General features: G+C 44.9%; 1 protein-coding gene across 1 annotated transcript in view; it reads left to right on the top strand.

Annotated features, from left to right (window-relative positions):
• The first annotated feature begins 9638 nt into the window (after positions 1-9638).
• Positions 9639-22158, top strand: part of HDGFL3 (HDGF like 3) — a 36697-nt gene continuing 24177 nt past the window's right edge. The window contains exon 1 of the mRNA XM_082769455.1: positions 9639-9772. Coding sequence (XP_082625581.1) covers positions 9689-9772 — 84 coding nt within the window. The 5' untranslated portion in view covers positions 9639-9688. The remainder of the gene's footprint in view (positions 9773-22158) is intronic.

Here is a 22158-nt window from a genome sequence, read left to right as displayed (position 1 = left end):
TGAAGTAAGAACCATCCTGGGAGGCTGGTAGCGGACAAAGGAGCAAATTGAAGCCCATTGCCATCTCATACCATTGCTGCCTGAGACTTACTCTTCATACAGGTGTATGGTAGAGTGGATTTTCTCCTGTGTCAAGGTCTAAAATACCACATACATCCAGAGCTAGACCTAAAGAGAGGTAAGCTCTCTGCTTAAACTGAGGCTTGCAGAGCAGCACAGTTTGAACTAAAGGGCTGTGGTGCCTAACCAGAGGTACCAATTCTTTCTACTTCTTTCTACTGTTCCTCTGTTAGCTCCAGAAATTCACTGTTGATCACGGGATGACAAAAAGCAACTGTGAATGATTGAACTTTTTCTCCTCTGTGGGCAACAAAGACTGACTTTGACCTTCCTAGGAGCAGCATCTGCCTGGTATGGGAAGCACTCAGACCCCGTGAAGTTGCAGAACTGCAAGTGCAAGACCGTGCAATGCAACCAGTTAACACATTACATGAATGGGCAGAAGATTTGGATATCAGTCAGTCCTCAAGTCCCTGCTCATCTCTAGGCAGGCAATATGCCCTTTGAAAGTTTCAGTGGGAGGTTTGCCTGAGTAAGACAGGAGCATCCTGTCCAATGGGAGCAACACCCTATAAATACCTTTCCATTATGAGACTATCATTGCCAATTCTGTTTGGCTGCTTCATCTCATAATATTCTCTTTGACTTTCTTAATACTAACCAGCCTAAATATTTTATGCTTGTCTTCCAGCAATATACTAAGCCCCTTGCTGCTACTCAGTGAAGATGGGTATCATTTTTCTGTTTATTCTGAAACATTGGAGTTCTCTGAACTACAGTGGGGAGGTTTGAACCAGTATTTATGTTCGATAACATAGCGTCCATGTAAACAAAAGTGAAAGCTAAAGAAAATAAACAAGTGGCCAGAAGCAAGCCATTTCCTTACCAAGGCATTATGTGGTATAGAGAAATATTGTCGCTTCTCTAGAAGCAAATGATTTTCTTGTCTTATAATATTTTATATATAAATCTGTTAGGATGAGTATTTATCATTTAGTAGTATTTCTATTGTGTTTGGAATTTATTAAGATTTTACATTTTAGCAAGTCATTTCTCAGTGATATGAACCGGGAACAACTTCTCTGTATCCAAAGTAGAGAAAGTGGCATAAGCAGTAGCAGAAACAGCCCCTTTGACTTCAAAGAGACCTAGTGCATATTGGCTGTTTGCTAGCAAGCACAGTAGCTTGATTTATTATTATTCTATTTATTATTTATAAACACATAACTTTCCAAACTCAGAAGAAGAAAACTGTGCCTTCTTTGAAGAGGGCAGTGTTGAGGAAAACAAAGTCAGACTATGGGGAAAGGAATACATTATACAACAAAGGGATCACTGAAGTGCTGGGCAAAGTCATGCTAATTACACGTTAGAATCTTAATTGTCATTAAGCATGCTAACTTCCCTTCCTCCCCCACATCCTATCCACGACCTCTTCTTATTATCCTATATGCCACTTCAGTTCCAGGTTCTTTACATTCCTACACCAACCCTCCCTCATTAGAGATGTGGGAGACCTAATCAGCTGTCCTGAGTGTCCAAGAGGGATGGAGTTCTGGGAGAGGGATTAAAAAGAAATGAGGTAGTGTTTTTTGAGAAGCAGCATATGAGGGACATGTCCCAAGCAGAGAGCACAGGCTGGAGAGCTCTGAGAGACAAATAGGTGAGCAGGATATTAACTTTGGCATGGCTAACGGGGAAACAATCAACATGTGGCTGCCACATGACAAGATGTAAGTAGGAAGGGGCAGTCTTGCAGGCCACTGCAAGAAACATGATCTGGAGGTAGTGGGTATGTGGAATGTGTGAAGAAATGTGCTTTTAAGGAGTTCGCAGGGGAGCCAGCTGGAACCAGTTCTTGTGTTGCTCAGGGTGGTGTGCTGATCTTTCAGAGTACACCAGAAGGCTGAAGAGAGAGCGTTTCAGACCAAGTGTGGTGGTAGGTTTGGCAGCTTCAGTCCCTCCCTTCCAGCTTCCCTTCACTCCCTGGAGAGGAAAGGAGTGGTTGTCCAAGGACCTGAGTTCTTCTTTGTTGGGAATCAGAAAACGAAAGAAAATAACATGCCACATTTTCTGTCTGGCCAGTGATGACTTAATTCTTTCCCCTGCAGCCCATCAGGTGCAGTGACATCCATATAAACTGCCCCAAGCCCTCCATTTTCATCCTGGCACCTGTCACTGAAGATAGCCAACATGGTCTTCACTCTAAGCATCACCATAGCCACTCAGCCTCTGCAGACTGCCCTCGATACCTTCAATCAAGTGATTTTCTAGTTCTTACTCCCAGGCCCCCTTGAGCACTAGTAGCATCCAAGAGGTGCAGAATGAGGGTGGAAAGGTGAGAAAGAAGCAGCAGGATGCTTGGTCCAGTGAAGCCAATGTGTAGAACACGGTAAGAAAGAACATTGCTTTGCATTGACTGGAAAAACAGGGTATGAGGATGGAAGAGACCAAAAAAAGAATACGTAGCAGTGATACTTGAAGTAAAGTGCCTTCACAGAGAAGAAAACTGCTCACAGAAAAAGAAATGTAAGATTTGAATGCAACCTAAGTTGCATGGATGTGGAGGGAGCTGAGGATAAGACACATTTTATAGATTTGAGACACCAAGAGGATGGTCACATTGACTGTGGGAGCAGAGGATAATGATGTAAAAAAGTTTGAGATGTGGCATCATAGGAAAAATGCTGAGGGATTTTATAATGATTTCAGCTGAGATGGGATGACATTGCAGTAGCACTTTGGATTCTATTAAACTCATGTTGATGCCAGGCTATCCAGGAAGAAACACCTGACTGAATTAATTCATTATTTTTCCCATGATAACATCTATGCATCCCACTGTATTATGAAATTCAGAGCTTGGGTTCTGGAACAATAAATTCCAGAGCAACAGGTAAATCGCAACATCAAACTACTGCTCCTGACAGGTTTTGTGGTACAGAACACTGACAATCTCAAGAGCTGTCATGCAAGATACATCATTTCTTTCTGCTCCTCACCTTCTGGTACTGTCATTCAGGTGACATAAAAGTGAAGTTACAAAGCTCCTTAAATATATATGTTCTGCTGTCCATGTTGAGATGTAATTACTCATTAAGTCACATTCCAAAAGCTACTTTGATGAATACAAGAGGGCATGTGAGAGAAATCTGTTCTCCTCTGGTATTTATGAGGGAAAACCATGATGGGGTAAGTGTCATGAATCTGGCACTAAATTTATTGTTCATGCCAACTCTAACAATATTTCTCACCAAATAAATTTCTAAGGCTTTAGGTGACACACTTAAAATATGTCTTGGGAGGAGAAATGTCTGTTGCAGGTTTTCTTTCCTAGGTATTATGGCTTTATAGCTTTAGAGATCAAGTTTGTCACCTAGCCTTTCTAGGAGACACTTTATAGATTAGTATATTAAATGGAGATGAGAAGTCATTAGTTTCATTGTAATGAATGATGTCTCTACCAAACACTTTAAAGTATGGGAACAGCAAAGTAAAAAGAAAACTGTGTAATTTCTGTCCAACAAGATAATCTTCTTACCACAGATAATTATGTTTATTGTCTATTAATGAAAGTACTAGATTTTGATGAGTGTTTGTTAACAAACAGCTGCTAAAAGATCTCACATGCCACAAGAGAAAATCCAAAGAACAGCAAAGTTTCATAGGCAGGCAGTTATATGTTGGGAAATACTCAGGCCCAAGCTGCTGGTGCAACTTTAATTCTGCTGTCTTGGATGGTTTGTGATACAATCTTTAATAATCTTATTATGGATTTTTGTTTGTTTCTACCCTCATAGAAATGCTCAGTCTGGTTACCTGACTCAAGCAGGTCATAGAGAGCCTGATACCTTTGAGTGCAGTGTCAAAGCTTCCATTTGAGCTGATGAGTTAACTGGCAGCACAGTAATAGATCATTGCAATCACAGAATCACTTTGGTTGGAAACGACCTCTGAGGTCACGAAGTCCAACTGTTAATGTAGCACTGCCAAGTCCACCACTAAACCATGTCCCTAAGCACCACAGCTACATGTCTTCTGAATGCCTCCAGGGATGGTGACTCAACTACTTCCCTGGGCAGCCTGTTCCAATGCCTCAGTGCCTGTTCCAACCCTTTCAATGAAGTCTCTGTATGGAAAAGTTACAGGCAACAAATGAGGCATATTGGGCCACAGAATTTTGATAGGTAATGTGTGGATTTGTTTGATATATTCTAAGATATTCTGAAATCTTTGTGTTCTTCCACATGTGGCTGCTTTTGTCCATCTCCTAATCCCTCTCTGCTTTTCTCATGCCTTTCCCAGGCTTTATCTCCTGCTCCCCTTCCAACTTCTCCCAATTCTCTCTCAGCATGGAGAGTTGGTCATGCCCCTCTGATACACTGTCTGGGTACTAGGATGGAAACAGCCATTTTTTTCCTCTCACGAGCATTGCTTCCACAGTCATCTCCACTCATGAGCTGAATCACATTCACCATAGCCTAGAGCATGTTTAGTCCAGACAGAACATCTGAGAGTTGTTTATCAACCTCTATTGTGTGCATATGAATGCTTTTCAGAATCTTGCAACTTGGCTACATTTCTATGGGTACTTATAGGACAGCAAAAGGTAACTGGCAATTTGGTATTTTTACAGTTTTCTTCTATCATCATTGTCAGAAGAGATTTGATTTTTAGCCACACAATCATCATGGAAAATTTCAATGGTTAAATTCTGAAAAATATCTAAGTAACTGAAAGCAAAAGTTTGAATTGGAAATTGTTAAGCAGCATTCACTGTAGGCATCTTTTGTTTGTTGTAGCTTCATTTGAGACACCTATAGAGCACAAGGAGCAACAGCAATGCATACTTGCTAATAACATTTCCAACCTGTACAAACATTTCCAGGTAATAATGGAAGGCTCCCAACCACACAAGAAGTTAATTTTAACTGAAGTACTCCAATCTTTTTTGCCTCTAGGATATGCATTCACACCTCTGTAGCATCTAAAGCAATCACCTTGAAGATTGTCTAATTTAATATGATTAGGAGATTGCTCCAGTGTATAACATAAGAAGATTCAGGGAACTGGATATATATAACCAGCTCCAGATAAGATACACACCCTTCTCCCTTCTAAGCTTATTACAGAGAAGGTTTGAGATCCCCTGGTGAGCTTCTTATCTCCAGTAATTAAGAATATCCTAATGAGCATGGTAAGTGCCTTTCTATGCATGTTGGGATGGACATATAAGATTATGGCATTTTTCTGCTGACCTCAAGTAGTTCTGGGACTGCAGACGGTGCTCTCAGACGTGTTGCATGGGGGAATGGCTCAGTTGTGACTCAGAACGATTTCCTATTAAAATATTAAAATAAAATAAGCACTAGCTTACTACATACATAAGCAAAATACTAATCATTGTAATCATCACTGACACATTTTTACATACAGGAAAAGGAAATGCAGAAGGAAAGAAAATTGTATCAACCATAGATAGACAAGTCAAAAAAGAAATATTCAAAATAAATATTTTTTTCAATGTCTTACAGTAAAGTTGATCATACAAATGGCCATGCTGCAGAGCATTTATAGCCTGATCTTAGAAGGGATTTGGGTGGAGAAAACAAAAGTTATAGGCTGGCCAGGGACAGAATTTCAGAGGCAAACATAAATAATATCAATAATAATATATAATATTATTATTGTATTTATATAATTATAATGTGTACAAATAATAATACGAATAATAACATATTACACATATGTAACATAATACACAATATAGGCAGCATGTCACAAAATGGCTAGCATGAGATAGCAAGGTGAATAAGGTCCATAGACAGGATAGCATACAAATGTCCAACAAGTATATGATCATGGAATATTTCTTGCAAAATTTATGTGTGTTTATAACTGTATTCATGACTTCAAAGGGTGCATTTGGAATTAAGCCTTTTTTGTCCACATAGGCCTTTCTTAAGGATTGACTGATGGATTTGACCACTCTGTTGAATCGGTGGTATTCTTTCTCTGTGAAAATTTCCAGCCAGATATGTGGCTATTTTCTTCAGATGAACAAGGGGAAATAATCAGGACTGGCTTCAAGTTTCTCAATAGGATACTCAAGAATACTGTTTCCTGGGAATTACTGGGAAAGCAAAATTCAGCAGTGTAGCGGTAGCTTCAAGATAGTTACCTCAGACACCATCTGTCCAGGGTGACTCATGGTTTCATGACTGACCACACTCCTGGCCCTGCCACCTCTCTGCAAGGTCCTGCTGGGCCTCAGCCTTCCCCCTCTTCCCCTGTTCATACTTTTATATACCACCTTGCTCAGGAAACACCTGTCTGACAGGCTGAGAAGTGAGAGGAAACTTGGTTGCGTCGCTCTGGGGAGCTTTGGTGGGAGGAGGGAGACATCCGTGCTGCAGGTCTCCCTTGCCCAGTGAGGACACAGTGTTGCTGCCTCTGGGACCTGCTGCTCCTTTGTCTGGGCCTAAAGCAGGCCCAGCTCTTGACTTCTGTAGGTTTAGGACCTGGCTTATACATATGTAGCCTATATATATTAGCAAGCTCCAGCATCCCTCCACTCACATTTATGATCTGCAACTGCTCTTGAAGTGTTTGGAAGAAACCCTCTTTCCCACTTCTGTGCAGAAGAGGTAGATACCCTGTTATCCTTCATAACAGGGGAGGAACGGTGTACAGGTGAAGTAGCAGAACTGTTCCTGTGCAGAAGGTCTTTGCTTTTGTCTGCTGTACTGAGTGGCTGATAGGGTTATGCACTCACACTAAGAAATTCCTTTGTTGTTTGCACTGAGGTAGTTTTCTGTGTTGTTAATGTGTGGAGCATTTGATTTCCTTTTTAATTTATCAGCAGGGAAACTTGTTGCTTCTTCCATCCTTTCCCAGCAGCTTAACCACAGCTTGATGATGGGACTGTTTGCAAAGTGTATTTAGGAATTTTTAGCTGGCCAAAGCTGAGCAGAGTTCTTACCTTGGCAGCTCTTTTACCCACTGCAGCCTGTACACAAGAGAAAAAGAGAGCTGCAACCTTGCATGTCTATGGGGTGAGTTTTCTTTAGAGCTCTACTGTGTGATTACCTTCGCTGCAGACTAGAAATATTATTCACTCACTGCATCCTCTGCGGACAGCAGTGCTAAGACAGACAGAATTTAAAAAAATGAACATTTTGATGAGATGATTCAGTTCAGAATCTAGCCACTTTGAATTCTGCTATTCTGACATTTGCAATACAGTGGAAGAAGTAGACATACTTTCTGCTCCTTTCTGATTTAAGATCATTAAATAAATTACTAGAAAGAGCTATTAATACCAGTAAATGAAAAGCAAATAATGTAAATAGGAAAAATAAATCAGATCCACCTCTCAAGTAAGTACTCTGGAGATAAAGGTGGTTTGGGAAGATAATACAATATGAGAAGTAAGATGCAATACACAGAATTATTCCAAACAAACTCAGATCAGAGTCCACAATTCCTGTACTCAGATATTTTGTATTTTATTTGTTCTGAAGAGACTTTAAACTGAAGGGAGGTATGAATTTAAAAGGATGCGAAATCCTATCTGTTGTGAAAGTGAAAGTGAATTGTTTGGCCACATGTCTCTACTGAAGGTGGCTGCTCTGGCAACCCTGTCACTGATCTGGGTAGTTCAAGCACAGATAACTACTGAGCAGAGTGCAGCCTAATCACCTGAGAGTTTATGCAGCTTCTTGGATTTTTTTTTCCATTGTTAGTCTGCTACTGATACCTGAGTTAATGATTTTACAGCAGTTCTTCCCCCAGCAGAGAAGCCTATACCCTGTTTTATGACCCAAAGTGACGAACTTTGTTTACTCATGCACTGCCAACAGCAGAGTTTGGGTACCACAGTCCTGTCATGGGGACACCATAAACAGTGAGAGTCTTCTTGGTCCTGTTCCAGCCCCAAAACAGGTGCTAGAAGAGGTGTTTGCTTGTCTCCTTTCTCTGCATTACCAACCCCACTGGCTGGCAGTGCTTGTTGTGGCCCACTTACTTCCTTCCCTAGATGTGACCCTGTGGCTTTCAGCCACTCCTTCCTCCTCCATCCACCTGCTGCCAGGTGCTTTCCTTGGGATGTGGATAAGCACCCAGACAGAGCCATCTCCCAAAACCCAAAGGTGATAGCTGGCATCTTGCATGCTACAAGCTCAGCCAAACCTATGGAAAAACCTTTCCATACTTTTCTGCTTATGACCTAGGTTGCAGGTACTTTTTCATCTTTTGCTCCTCTAGACAATACTTCAGTATAATAAATGTCAATAACAATTGATTTATGAACATTACAACTTAACTGGTAGCATTATGGTAAAAATAGCAGTATCTGGGTTTGGGAATTGTGAGTTCTCAATGGTTTCCTTCCACAGAGGTACAGGCTTTTAAAAATTGGCATCGTCTGGCACGAGTCAAGCCCCTGACATCCTCTGTGGGCAAGCCCTTGTTGTGAATTTAAGGAGCTTGCAGCTCCAGGTCTTCCTGGTGCTGCGGACTGTTATTATTGTGATTATTTTTTTTAATGTGTTTTAGGGTGCTAATGGACATGGAGGGGCTGATGGTGGAGGGAGTGTGGGTGCAGGCATTGGTAAGACCCAGCAACATGCCCCGGACCCAGGCCTTTGCTCTGGGGCCTGCACTGGCGGGCGTTCTGCCTCATGAAAAGGGCCGGGGTGAGCCCAGGGGTCCTGTGGCAGCGGGTGCAGCCGCAGCCTGGCGGCGGGGTGTGCTCGGGGGGCCGGGGCACCCCAAGATCCAACCCAGGCCGGGTCTGGGCCTTGGTGTCGGGGCCCCGCAGGCCGGAGGGAACGCGGGGCCCGGCTGCAGAAAGCCGCAGGGCGCAGCCGGCGCCTCCTCTTCGCCCGGCCTCCATGTCAGGCGCGCATAAAGAACCATGTCACGCTTCAGCTGGGGAAGGAAGGGCCGGGAGGGACGGGAGCCGCTCTCTGCTCTCCTCTTTTCACAGAAACCGATCTGTGTACCTAGAAAATAACAGGAAGGGAAAGCGCAGGAGGGGGGGGGGGAGAGGCGGGAGGGGATAAGAAGATCCTGTTTTCGGTCGCTGCCCGAGGAATAATTCGGAGGCAGCGGCTCCATCTTCCCGGGGCCGCGGCGGCTGCGGCGGGGATGGAGCGGGCGGCGTGAGGCGGCTCCGCACGGGGGGGGCCGCGGGCAGCGCCGCCGCGGGGTGAGGGCTCCCCGGCCGCCCCCGCCCGGCCAGGAGCCCCGCCGCCAGCCGGCTCCCTGCTAGCGGGGGCTGCTGGGGTTGTGTCCAAGGCCTCCCCCTCCTCCCCCGCGTACACACTCGCGCTCACACTCACACACTCACACACACACACACACACACACACACACCCCATCTCCTCCCGCCGCCGCCGCCGCTGCCGCCGGAGGAGGAGGAGGAGGAGGTGGAGGAGGAGGAGGAGGAGGAGGAGGAGGAGAGGGATCGGGGATTGCCCGCGGCCCGGCCCCGTGCCCGGGCGCATCGCACCCCGCGGGGGCTTCGCCCGGCTGCCCCCGGGCGGCGTGTGCGGGGCGGGGGGTGCGGGAGGGAGGGAGGGAGGGAGGGGGGGGACACGAACGGAGGCTCCCGCGGCGGCTCCCGATGGCTCGTCCGCGGCCCCGAGAATACAAGGCTGGAGACCTGGTGTTCGCCAAAATGAAGGGGTACCCGCACTGGCCGGCCCGGGTGAGTACCGCGGCGGGGGGAGCCCGGCACCGACACCCCCCCCCCCCGGTCCCCCACCCCCGGCCCGCCGCCGCCGCCGCCCCCCTCGCCCTCCCGCGGGGCTGGCAGCGGCCGGGCCGCGGCGAGGCTCAGCCGGAGGCCCCGGCCCCGGCCCCCGGCGGGCGGGGGGGCCGCGATGCGAGCCCACCCCGCTATTATTGTGCATCTTTTCTTTGATCTGCAGATTTCTCCCCCGGCCCCCCGGGAGGAGGAGGAGGAGGAGGAGGAGGGAGGAGGAGGAGGAGGGAGAGAGAGAGAGAGGGAAGGAGGGAGGGAGGGGGGCGAGCGCGGGCTGTACCTGGATTGTTATCGCGGGGAGGAGGCTTTGGGAGCCGGCAGCCCTGCCTGCGTGACAGCGATGCTGTTTATTATACGCCCTCCCTCGCCCCGGCCCCCCGGATCCCCCGTGGGGCTGGGGGGGGGGCCCCCGCCGCCGCCCCGGGCCCGGCTCCGGCCTGGCGCGGGGACGGGGCCGAGGCCTCGGGCCCGGCCTGGGTCGGGGTCCGGGGGACACGCGAGGGGAAGGGGCCGAGGCCTGGGCCGGGCTGGCGGCGCCCTGAGGGGTGCGGTGGGCTCGGGGGGCACGGCCCGCGGCGGGCAGGTGGCTGAGGAGGGCGGCATCGCGCCCTGCGGCCCCCCGGCTGCCCCGCCGCACGCCGGGCCTCCGGCTCTGCCTCTGTCTTGGTGCTGTCTCGCACCTCGCTGAGTTTCCCTCGTAGCCCTTTGTCATCTTTCATTTTACGCCGCTGTGATGGAAGTGAGGTGGAAGAGCATCGCGGGCATTTGGCAGTCGCATATGCGCCCCATTGTATTTAAACATCCGCGTTTGGTGCAGCCTCAATAATGCGGAGCAGAGCTTTCTCCAGGGGGGTCTGGTACCATGGCACGCTTGCAGGGCCTGTCCCTTCCCTCCTTTTTGGTCACCATTGTGTAAACTCATTGCGTAACACGCGTTGTGTGAACTCATTAGTAGGCATCGAACAGTGGGAGTCTATTTGTTGTCTTCTCCAACCTTTCTGGGACAATTCCATGGCGCTTGATGTCCTAGTCAAGGAAAGTTGCTGGCGTTCCTAACCTGTAAGAGCATGAAGGTAATGGAGCGTTGTGTGCAATGTGTACGAAAACAGAGAAGGGCAGGATCAAGATAGACAGAGATCTAGCATTACCCTTCAGGAGAGAGCCCGGGGAGATGAGTGTAAGTGGTGGGCAGCGAATGGAAAGGCTCTCTGAGTGTAGCTGAGGAAGCACCAGCGGTGGTGTTGAACAGCAGATACTCTGCAAGGAGTGAAGGCCAACACCACAGGCTTAAGCAAAGGTTGGTAAAGAAACAGTGAGAGGGTTCTAAATAACTAGAAGCATGTAAATAAGGTGATGCATTCAATTATTTTGGCAGAGCAGACTAAAATTAGCATGCTAAAGGACAAACTTAATCAACACTGGGTTGTGGTTTTGTTATTCTATCATTATCCAGGTTGCTGGATATATACCTAAAAATGGCGATTTATGTCAGCAGAATAGCATGATCCACTGAAAATTGACTTCTTTCTTACCTCTGTTATGGTTTAATTTACTGTGAAAATTTTAATGGGAACAGTTGAGACCATAACTACATGGAAGCATGTTAATCTCTTTCCTTTTTGAGCCTCTGCAAAACTCCCATTTGTTTACCTAGAAGCATAACAAGCCCTTTTGTTTTAATGACTTCTTTTTCCTTTTAAAAAAAAATCACTGTATGCTACGCAGCTGGTCATAGCCTTTGACTAGGTGTCTAAATAGGTTTGTGAATGACAATAATCTCCAAGAGAGTACATCTTCATTAGGAAAAAATAGGTGTGCTATTAACAGAACTTACTTCCTTTGTGCAGACTAACAGGATGTAAAGTTCAAGAGAAGACAAAGCAGTCTCTAGTTTTAACATGACTTAGCAAGCCGAGGTAGAAACTGTTGAGAGCCCAGAGTCAACCATCAGGCAGGAATTGAGCAGGCAGGCTGGGGGGTGTTGGTGTTGGGTTTTAGTTCACCTAAACATCAACAGGCAGAATTCCATCGTGCTCCTGCAGCACGTGGAGCAGCTACATACAACTTTGTGTTAGATCAGGCTGGTGTCTGCCTGAAGCTGCCTTTCTTGTGAGAAATACTCTTCGTACTGTCTTTACTAGGACTTCACCTCATCTTCGTTGCCAGGTTTTGCCTGATTTGCACTTCCTTAACTGAAAGACAAACGTGGTGAGGACACTGATCTTCATTTTGTTTCCCAGAAAACATTATGCTATACCTGTGAGGAGAAAAGAATTGTTTGAGTTGAGTCAAGTCTGATATTCTGATTAATTGAATGCCTTTTATCCAGGGGATTAGCTTGTTTCCAAATCCTTGAGTGTTAGCTACCTACTTCTTCATTCATTATGCAATTAGCACGTTTGGTCTTTGTATCCTCATGTGAAAGTCGACATGTTTCATGCTAATATACTAGCTTAATAATACAACTAACAATACATTTAAATAGCAATGTTATTGTCCTACCACATGGCGCTTTGCATGTCTGGGACCTTTGGCAGGAATTTGCTGTGCAGGGACAGGCTTCTTAAACTGTGTTTAATAAAGCTGAGAAGTGTTAAAGCAGGGCAGGAGGACTGCCTACCCTGTAATGAAGTGCACAGGCATTACTGGCTTGGCTCTGATTCAACCGCGTGTTTCCGTGTGCACGGGCACTGTCATACAGAAAATCTCGCTCAGATCTCAGAAGCAGCACAGCTGCCTTAGTGCAGATCTGCCTCAGTTCCTCTCGTCTTTCAGTAGGTACAACACCCGTGGGCCCAGCTGGCCAACGTGGCACAACACTGCACCTGTATCCAGCAGAAGATCTGCCCTAGATCAATCTCTAGTCCTAGACCATTAGCTTGGAGTTAGGTTGGTCTAATGATCAGCAAGAACCAGGCTGATTTTCATCACTCTGGGAGAAGAGAGAGAAACCTTAAAGGAAGTGGCCAGATAGCAATGATTGATACACAGAGGGACCGGTGAAAAATTTTATCTAATAATTGATGGTGCGTTATGGCAGTCAAACTGCATTTCAGGTTTCTTTATGAGTCAGTCTAGCATTAATTTGAAAAGGATCGAATTTGCCACACTTAGCCAAAATGGTAATGGCCAGTAAATGTTATCTTTACATAGCCTGATAAAGTAGAATTGGTGAATAAATGCACTGTCTTCAAAAGATGCTTTTAGATACTTCGTACGTGAAAGATGTCACTTGGGTCTCACCACCTGGGAGGGCTGCTTTGCATTTTGGTATCGTGTTTTCTGGGGCAAAGCCAAAATTTCCTTTAGCTTAACTGGAGGACCGTGAGTAGATTTTGAGTTTAGGCCCCAAGAATTGGAGCTTAATAGTAAGAGCAGATAAAATACTGGCAGCAGTTTACTTTAACAAGCTGTTGGTTTTTGTTTATGTGCACCTGATCAAAAATGTGGAATAAATGCCAACTGGCCGGGTCATCAGTTGCTGTAGTCCAACTGATGAGCAATTGTGTATCCAGAGTACATGCAGAAAGAGAAGGAAGGCTGCTGTGGTAAAAATATAGGAAAAAAAAGATCCAATTCATTGTACATTTTGTGAATGGTCTTTGCCTTTGAAGCACTAAATCCCTCTGTGTCTTAGTTCCCTGTTTTTATAGGACAAGTAACAGCACTTTTCCCTTTAAAAAGGTGTTGTGGAAACAAAAGCACTAACACTTAGGAGTTGCTTGGCTACTACCGCGATAGGAGTTGTGTTAGTACACATGGACAGAAAGATCTCTTTCTTCAGATACCCAGCTAATCTAGGATAGGTGTCCTGGTTTATTGAGAAATAGCCCCTTGAATGGTCACTCAGATGAGATAAAAAGGGAAGACTGGTGGTAGATTCAGAAGGATCAATAATGGTGTTTGCTTTATGAACGACCCTGAAAAAACAATAAGCACTTAGTTGCTGAAATTAGCTACTGATTTAAAAATAGGAAGGAAGCTGTTAATGCAGCGGTAGAGAGAGGAGGAAAAAATCTGGAATGACCTCAATAAAATAAGAGCATGCCCAGGTAAATGGTTGATGCCATTGTTGAACAGAAATCTAGGCTCATGCAGACGGGGAGACAAGAACTAGGTTTGGGTAAACCCAGATAGTTTGTGTGGGGATGTTTAAGTTGATTTGGGACAATACAAAACAGATCCAAGCAGGTAAAGCAGGGCATGTTAATGGAAAACACATGGATGTCTAAAGCTGGGTAGAGCATTTCGTGCTGGGAGAACACATCCTTTAAAGTGACAGTGTCACGCCAGCTGCTTTGAAGGTGCATTTAGTGTCTTGTGAGTATAAATTTCCTGTTTTCCAGACTCCTGCTCTTGTGTTCCTTTTGTCCAGTGTCCTTATTTCTGCTTTGAACTAACACCTACCTGAACGCCAGGTTTGCTAGGTACCTGACAGTCCTTGTGTGTGAACATCACTGTTACAAAGCATCTGCCGATAGCAATGACAGAGTGGCATTTGAGACACTTTAATATATTGGAGTTTTATATGGGTATGAAATTCTGAGTTTATTGCTTGTAGTGATACATAGTAAACGCTGCCATTTTAACGGGAGCTAATGTCTGCAGCAGGCTCGGCGTCATAAATGTAAGGATGATTGCATGATAAGTTTTAGCTGAGTGAGTCTTCAGTATAGCTTGACTGTGCCACCCCCCTACAGCAAGATGTGAAAGTTAGGTACCTTAGTGTAAGAGCTGAAATAATCCAAGGGAAGGGCTTAAAACTAAGCTCATGTTTACAGACTTTGGTAGACTAAAGCATAAAAAGATAAGGCTAGTAATACTATAGTGTTGCAGTTCAGTACAGTATTAAAGAATATTAAAAGTAATTATTGCTACAGAGTGACAGAATTCCAGAAGATTTTCAGTGTGAGAAAAAAAATTGTAAAAATATATTTTGGACACTTAACACACAGGCATTTTAGTAAATAAACCTTTATTCTCCAGGTCAGTGAAGTGGATGAAGCTTTGTGGGTTGATTTTGGTGAAGCTCTCAGCGTAGGACCAAGGTCTGCGCTCTGACAACCAGGACCAACTTTGGTCAGTTATAATTGCAAGTATGGCAGATTGGAAATATTAAACTCTCAAACACATCATAGAAGAAAGACTCGACTCTACATTTTAAGTGTTTGATATTTAAAACAGACCATTTGTTTTCTTATTAGTATAAGGATAAGGGAAGGTAGGTTTTCCCTGGCAGGGTTTATCTTTTTTGGCAAAGAATGACAGACAAAAATCAGATTAGATCCAGAAAACTTCAAAGGGTCCATCAGAAATAGACAACAGATCTTTCTCTGTGTTTTTCTGCCAAAACCCAGTCTGCAATCTTTTGAGTTTTTCTCCTTGGCCATTTGGGACCTGTCCAGTCCTTCACCATGTGCTTTTCTCCTTTTTCCCCTTTTGGTTGCTCTGTTTTATGACATCACTTTTGCTGTGTTACTAAATATGAGTCTCCTGTGACTTCTCCTTTACCAATTCTGAGCTTCTTCCTGCTCTCTCCCTCTTTAATTATGTACCTCACTCATACATCACTCCTTAGAGATCTGCAAGCAATTTTTCAGGCAGGTCTCAGAGATGAGACATGATGTGCTGATCGCTGCGAAGGTCTGTCATAACCAAGGAACTAATTCTGAGGTTGTTGGCTGCTTCACGCAGCACTCCCATGGATTCTGTGGAGGTGCATCTGAAAAGAGACATTTAAGGCCGGGCGTTCTTTATGGAATTGCTTTTTGCTCTCTAAGCCTTCTGCACCAGGTTGAAACATGTTGCTTAGATAACTTGAGCTTAAACTTTTATTTGCAAATATCTGGTCATATTTAGAGAAGGTGTGAGTGCCTTTCCAGTGACTTCACCAGCTCATTGAGTACTGTTTCCTTCATTTCCTAAAACAAAAATAACAAGGAGTGAAGTGTGAATTCTCCTATTGTTTGGAAGGTGAGGAACCTCAGCAGCTGATGTTCTTTATCCCTGCTCTTGTGTTCTGCTGTAAGTGTGACTTGAAAACAGATTTCATCTGAGGTTTGTAGCTTAAAATGGAGTTTTTATACAGAAAATTGAATCATAACTTATACTAAAACCTTTCCAGTTGCTGTTGCTTGGCAAATGAACCATTTTGGGGCCAAGGTGTTCTATGTTTGATGATATCGCGGACAGGAATATTTGGGAAAGCTTCTTTAAAATAAGTTTTCTTAATCTCTCTTTTTTAATTAGTTTAAATTACTATCCCCACATGTGCAAGTCTGTTCTTTTTGTGTAAATGACAATAGAGGAATATATTTTCTCCTGCAGCATCATGTTTTACAAGCCCAAATGAAGCCAACCCAGAAGGAAGACGGTTGACTCAGAAGTTTTGAGGCAGTAAGCATGTAAAGATTTTCATACCCGTTCCGTGCAGGCTTTGTGTTAGATGTTTTTCTTGCCATTCCAAAGCTACCAAACAGATCTCATCAAGTAACCTCGTGGACATCACTGCATAGATACATGCTTTGTCTGAAGGGAAGGTGCCCCTTTCAGTCAAATCTGTAGCCTGTCAAATTAATCTGCATGTTCTTACTGTTAGCTTCCATTACATGTATTAATTGACAGATCTCTTCTGTTTGTTATTGTGTTAAAGGACCTGTTAGGAGACCCAGCTGGAGTGAAGCATAGGCAGCAAAACAAAGGCTGAGTTTTCAGTTTTAACTCTTCATTTCCTGATTTCTCCATCCTAATATTGAATTGATGATAGTTTTCCTGCATTTAGGGTAATAAAAATGTTACAAGCAAGTGATTGCTGTCAGTAAGTATCTGCAATTGTCATCTGAGGATAGATGAAATGATTTCCTGATAACGCTGGAAAAGTGATGACAATGTAGAGATCTTTCACATATGAACTGTTTGCAGTGGTGTTGTCTGAGCAGTTAAGACCTTCCCACTGTATGCTTGGGAGGCATAAGGAGAAGGAGTCTGCCCGAGGCCTCGCAGTAATACTGTAATTCAAGTGATAAATATAGCAACAAACACTGGAAAGTAGCCTGTGTGGAGCAGGCAGGAAGAGGATGTGGAGCCAGCTTTCTAAAGGTGTCAGGAGTTAGCTGAACGTCAGTGCTTTGCTCTATCTTTAGGTACCTTGGTGCTTTTCAAGTCTGCCCATGTCATCTGTGACTCGTACCTCTAGATACCACGGGTATCCGTGTACGTGTGTGCCTGCACGTAGCTGTTCTGTGCGTGTGTACACACCGGGGTGGACACGAGGGATGCTTCAAACATAGGAGTAACACGGTGCTGTGGCAGCACACCACTTGATTCTGGACTCCAGTAGAGGCAGCATCAGCAGAGAAGGGCCCGGTAGTTTGGCCGAAGCACAGTAGGAACAAATAGAATAAACAGTTATTTAAAAGATTCCAAGAAATATTTGGCAGACAAGTGAGTATCATGAAGTAAAGCTTTTAAAACTTAAAGAAGGAAATGGATCCTTGCTTCCTCCTCTGGGGAAGGTCGCTGCATTACTGGCTTCGCACTTCTGAGATTGTTTCGTTCTTCTGTGTAACAGCCAGTTCTAAACCTGATACAGAAATTGGAAATAAATTGCACTTTCATTTCCAGTTCTTCATTCTTCTACTTGGACTGTTTGACAAGACAGTCTTGATAATATATATTTTTACCAAAACAATATATAAGACCTGGCTATTCCATTTTATCTCATTTTATTGTTCCAGAAAACAAAAGGAAGGTAAGATAGTTGATTAAATACTACAGCATCATAACAAAAGAATGAACTTCCCATGTTATGATATTGTTCCTGTTGACCTGTTCTGAAGTTCCCCATCCTTCAAATGGTCCCAGGTCAATCCAAGTAGTACCTTGCACATCACTGCTGCTCTGAAAAGACATAAAGTTCTTGAATTTCAGCAAGGTTTAATCCCCATCTCCCAGCCTTTTGTAAACCCCTGCTGAAATCTGAAAGTGTCTTTAGAGTCAACATAAAAGGAGGAGAGATTGTACTGTGCTCTGAGAAGCACAAAGCCCAGAGTTAGAAGGGACAGGTGTCCAGAGAGTTTGGTGTCTGCCTTAGAAAAATACATTTAAATCTCTTTCAGTTTTCCGTCAGCAGACTGAAAGGATAATTAGCATACATCTGTAGCCCTGAAAATGCAAACTGGAAACAACTGTTTATTTTGCCTTGCAGCAAAGTGTAAAAAACCTAGAGAGGCCGTTTGCCAGCTCTAGTTTGGCTGTTTGAATAGAAGGCATCATGTAACAAAAGAGGAAAAACAGAGCAAGGAATGTCATATGCCAAAGAATTTCTTTAAGACGATCAGTTAACAAAGCATCCTACATCCAGCAGAGTAAGTAGGGCTAAGGAGGAGGGAAAAGATTCCAGACTGTGTAGGGACCTTGCAGGATCGCTGGTGTCACTGATGTCAGCTAGAAAACAGCGTGTAAGTCTTAAGAGTCAATAACTTTGTACTTGTCAGGCTCGGAAAGCACCTACCTGTGAAGCCACATGTGGCAGAAGTAAACCCACGCAGAGGCAGTGAGTAGAAGAAACTATAAGTCTGGGAGAGCTCAAGGCACAACTGCACAGTAATGCAAACCATGTCTGGGAATCAATCCCATATCAAATTGGATTATAAAATGTATAAATAAAGTATATATTGAAACTTGATAATAGTTCAGGGAGTGACCTTACAGAGATTTGTAGCATGTAGACTGGAGATGCAATCTAGGTGGGAGAAGCAGGAAAGTGCAAATGGAGGAGCAAATGCCGTGGTTGCAAAGAACAGTCGTGGGGTTACGGTCCTTCCCCTGATGTGCTTATGCATTCTGCATAGAAACTCATTGGATTCAGGCAGCTTTTTTTTTTGCCATTTTCTCTCAGCACTGTGAATCTTACATAGCACAATGTTTGAGCCTCCATGCAAGGGGTGCTGTGAGCCAACCCCGTCTGTATTCCGGAGGACAGGGTGTCTCCCTTAGCGGGTGTCTGCTTAGCCTGAGGAAAACAGACAAACCAGGAATCCAGGTTTCAGCCCCTGGCTGTTGCCCAAGTCCCTAACCTATTGTTCGGTAACCAGGAGGCAGCTCTTCAGCTCCTCCTCCACCTATCCCTTTGGGAAAACTTTCGCCGCCGGGCCCTTATAGTTTGTCTTTCCTATGGCACATATCAGTGTCTTCCATGGGGAGGAAGGGAAGAAAGCCCCGATCAAGTGGCATTTAAATTAGCACATGTCACAGGTTTGCTGTCCTGACAGAGCAGTGGAAGATGATGCCAGAAGGCAGAGCTCTGCCCCAAAAGAAGCCTTGCATCCTTCCCCTTCTTGAGAGGTTTTGCCTTCGGGTCCCACTGCTGATGCAGAGGCCACCCGAGGGCAATGGCTGAGGGGTCCCCGACCAGCAGGCACAGAGGGGTGGGCTTTGCACCTCCAGAGGCGAGGCTGCCTGTGCGTGGCCTTTCTTCCTTGGGAGACCATTTATTATTAATCACTGTATGTAAATCAAGCCCTCCAGCCCCATTGATTGGTTTCGTGCTGCGCTGACGTAAACGTGTGTGCATTTTCACGAGCTTCCTGCAACTGGTGAGCAGCCCTCACGACGGTCCCGCGCGGGGCCGAGCGGTTTCCCTGGGTGCAGTCACACCACGTGAGGGCTGTCTGCCAGCCCCCTGGCAGGACGTATGTTTGCATGCGGGGATTTCTGCACATTGCCTCGACCTTTGCAGCACATTGGCTGTTCGAGTGCGACTTGTGGTCCACCGTTGGCTTCCTGTAGTATCGCTGCTTCCAGCTTTCTCCCTCTTACGTTGCCAATCCGTTTTTTCCCAGATGTGTTAGCTTTTTCCTTTTGCAAGCTAAATTTTGGGTTACTCGCAGCTCGTATTTCTCACAGACCTAGGGCTCTGTGAGTCATTTGTCATATCCGTTTTGCCGTTGCTGGTTTCAGCGGAGTGACTGCATGTTTATCCACACACTCACAGGAGCACAGGAGAGTACCTTGGGCTCAATGCTTGCAGAGGCTCCTGGCGTCCTGTCCTGCAGTGCCTCTTCCAGAGCACGGCAGGCGTTAGGTGAGGCAGATCCGGACGAGGAATACAACCCAAGCAAGGCGTCTCGTGCCAGGCACTGTGCCATGCTGTGGTGGCGTCTTTTGTCATCGTTTGCTTAAACTAATAGCTTGCTCGTTGGGTTTCAGCCCAGATATCCTTCTTGCCATCTGAGCCAACGTACATTTGTATTTCTGCAAAGATTTCTTGAAGCACAGTTATCTGGGATGCGGTGAGGAGCGCTCCTTCAGGGTTATTCCATTACTGTGGAGGTGTTTGTGAGGTGGAGGTCCCTGGGATGTTAGCACCGTACTGATAGCACTGCGTCCCCCTACCCACCCGCAGGCTCCTGCTGGGGGTCCTGAGTGTTTTGTGCCCGAGCAGATCTAGCTGCAGGGCTGGAGGCTTACTGCCCTGCTTCTTACAGCAGAGCGGAAGGAAGACGATGCCTTTCCCATCAGTTTGCTCTCTAAAGACCATGTCCCAAAGCAAGGGAACGAGTTTAACTGCATAAAGATTCCTTGATTTCAGTAAAACCGTCTACATATGTGGTGCCCTGCCTGTAGAAACACAAAGTAGGACCGTAGCCTGAGGGAGAAGGCAGGCATTCATCTTAAAAAAGTTAAAAAATAAAAGATGACATTCCATACCGCGGTGCCTCTCCAAATACCAGGGCTTTTGAAAGATATTAGCAGTGCAGCGAACTCAACAGATAATTCTTTTCGTATGGTGTCTGGATCAGGTGACTCACATATGTTCACATTTTCAGGTACTCGCTTTTGCTGCTTTTTATCAGGAGTTATTTTTCAAAATCTTCCTCTTCTGCAAACTTTATTTTTCTTTGTCACAGTCAGTATTCATATCACAGCCTTTAGAAGAAGGTAGCATAAAGTTATTAAGCCTCGTGGCTAGAATTTTAATGTCTGCGATGATTTATCACCGGTAATAAGCCTGTCCTGTCTATTAATGTTTTGTTTTCTCTGTGTTTGTTTGAGAGACGCTGCTTTGGAGCTTTTCATTGCTGTTAAGGGAGCAGGTTGGTTTTCTGAGCAGGTTTTTTTTGAATTGGTGCTTCTGGTAAAACGGCAAGGATTCCATGTTAAAAGATGAACGCAGATTAGAGGAGACGCAGTTGTCAGACAGGGCTCTTCAGCATTATAACGCTGTGAGTGCTTTCTCCTCGTCTTCTGCAAGATGCTTTGTGCCATCTCCTGCCTTACAAATGAGTGGATTCACCTGTGTGTAATTGCTGTGCTATTGTGCTGCACGGGATCTGATCACACAAAGGCAAAGACTTTGTTTATGGTGCCAACTGCATGCCCAGCTCTGCTTCCAGGATCAGCTCCTAGCTGTTACGTTTTTAGAAGCCCATAATAATCAAGATTTTAGTGGCAACATGTTAAGAAGAACGCCAGCTTCTTCAGTAGATGTGGGAGCAAGGGGAGCAATTTTTTAACAAGAAGCTTTTACTTTTTCAAAACATTTGCTGCTAGATGAAGATGTTAGTTTACTTCTTTGTCAAAAGTCAGCAATATGCTTGACCTGGTGTAGTACCAGGGGTGGCAGAGTCATCTCTACAGCCAAAAGTGTGCTGTCTGCATGACAGATTTTATTGAAAAGGGCTGCCATCATGTGCGGTTCCTGTGAGATTGAGCTGGGGATCTTCAGGATTAAAAGCATGAGCAGCATGAGCTAAAACTCTTTGTCTGTGAAAGATGATTTGGGCATGTCATGTGCCACCACTAGTGCTTTAAGAAGTAAAAGCAAGTGATAACTAAAATTAAAATGTTGAATACCGGCCTGAAAGCCTTATGACTGGATTTCATTGATTCGTATGAGGTGTATGTAAACACAGTACCTGGATTCCAGGATAAATCTGTGTGTTTAGTCTTCCCTAATGTCCTCCCCAGTTCCAGATATGTGTCTCCTTAACCAAGTTCTCTGTGTAATTGCCTTTTCCTAGTTATTTGTGCAAGATGAGTCAGAACAACACGCTGTTTCTTTACAGTTGCTTTCTAAAACAAAATGGTAACCTGATGTAAAACATGGACTTTTTTTTGCTGAGCTGCCAATGGAGAGTGCTAAGATTCCTTGCTCAGTATGGATGCTATTCCCGATACGGAGGTAAAGGGTGTTTTAAAAATTTAGTATTAATGTATGCGGGAAAACAGCTATTACCGTTCCACACATGCAATTTGCCCCTGACAGCCTGTATCCTTTAAAAATCACTGCTCCTTTAAAATTAATCCTCTGGTTGCCCCTCAAAGTC

Source organism: Aythya marila (assembly GCF_965140915.1).
Source record: "Aythya marila genome assembly, chromosome: 11".
Taxonomy (NCBI): domain Eukaryota; kingdom Metazoa; phylum Chordata; class Aves; order Anseriformes; family Anatidae; genus Aythya; species Aythya marila.
The sequence above is the reverse complement of the archived record's forward strand: the minus strand, read 5'-3'. Positions and strand labels throughout refer to the sequence as shown.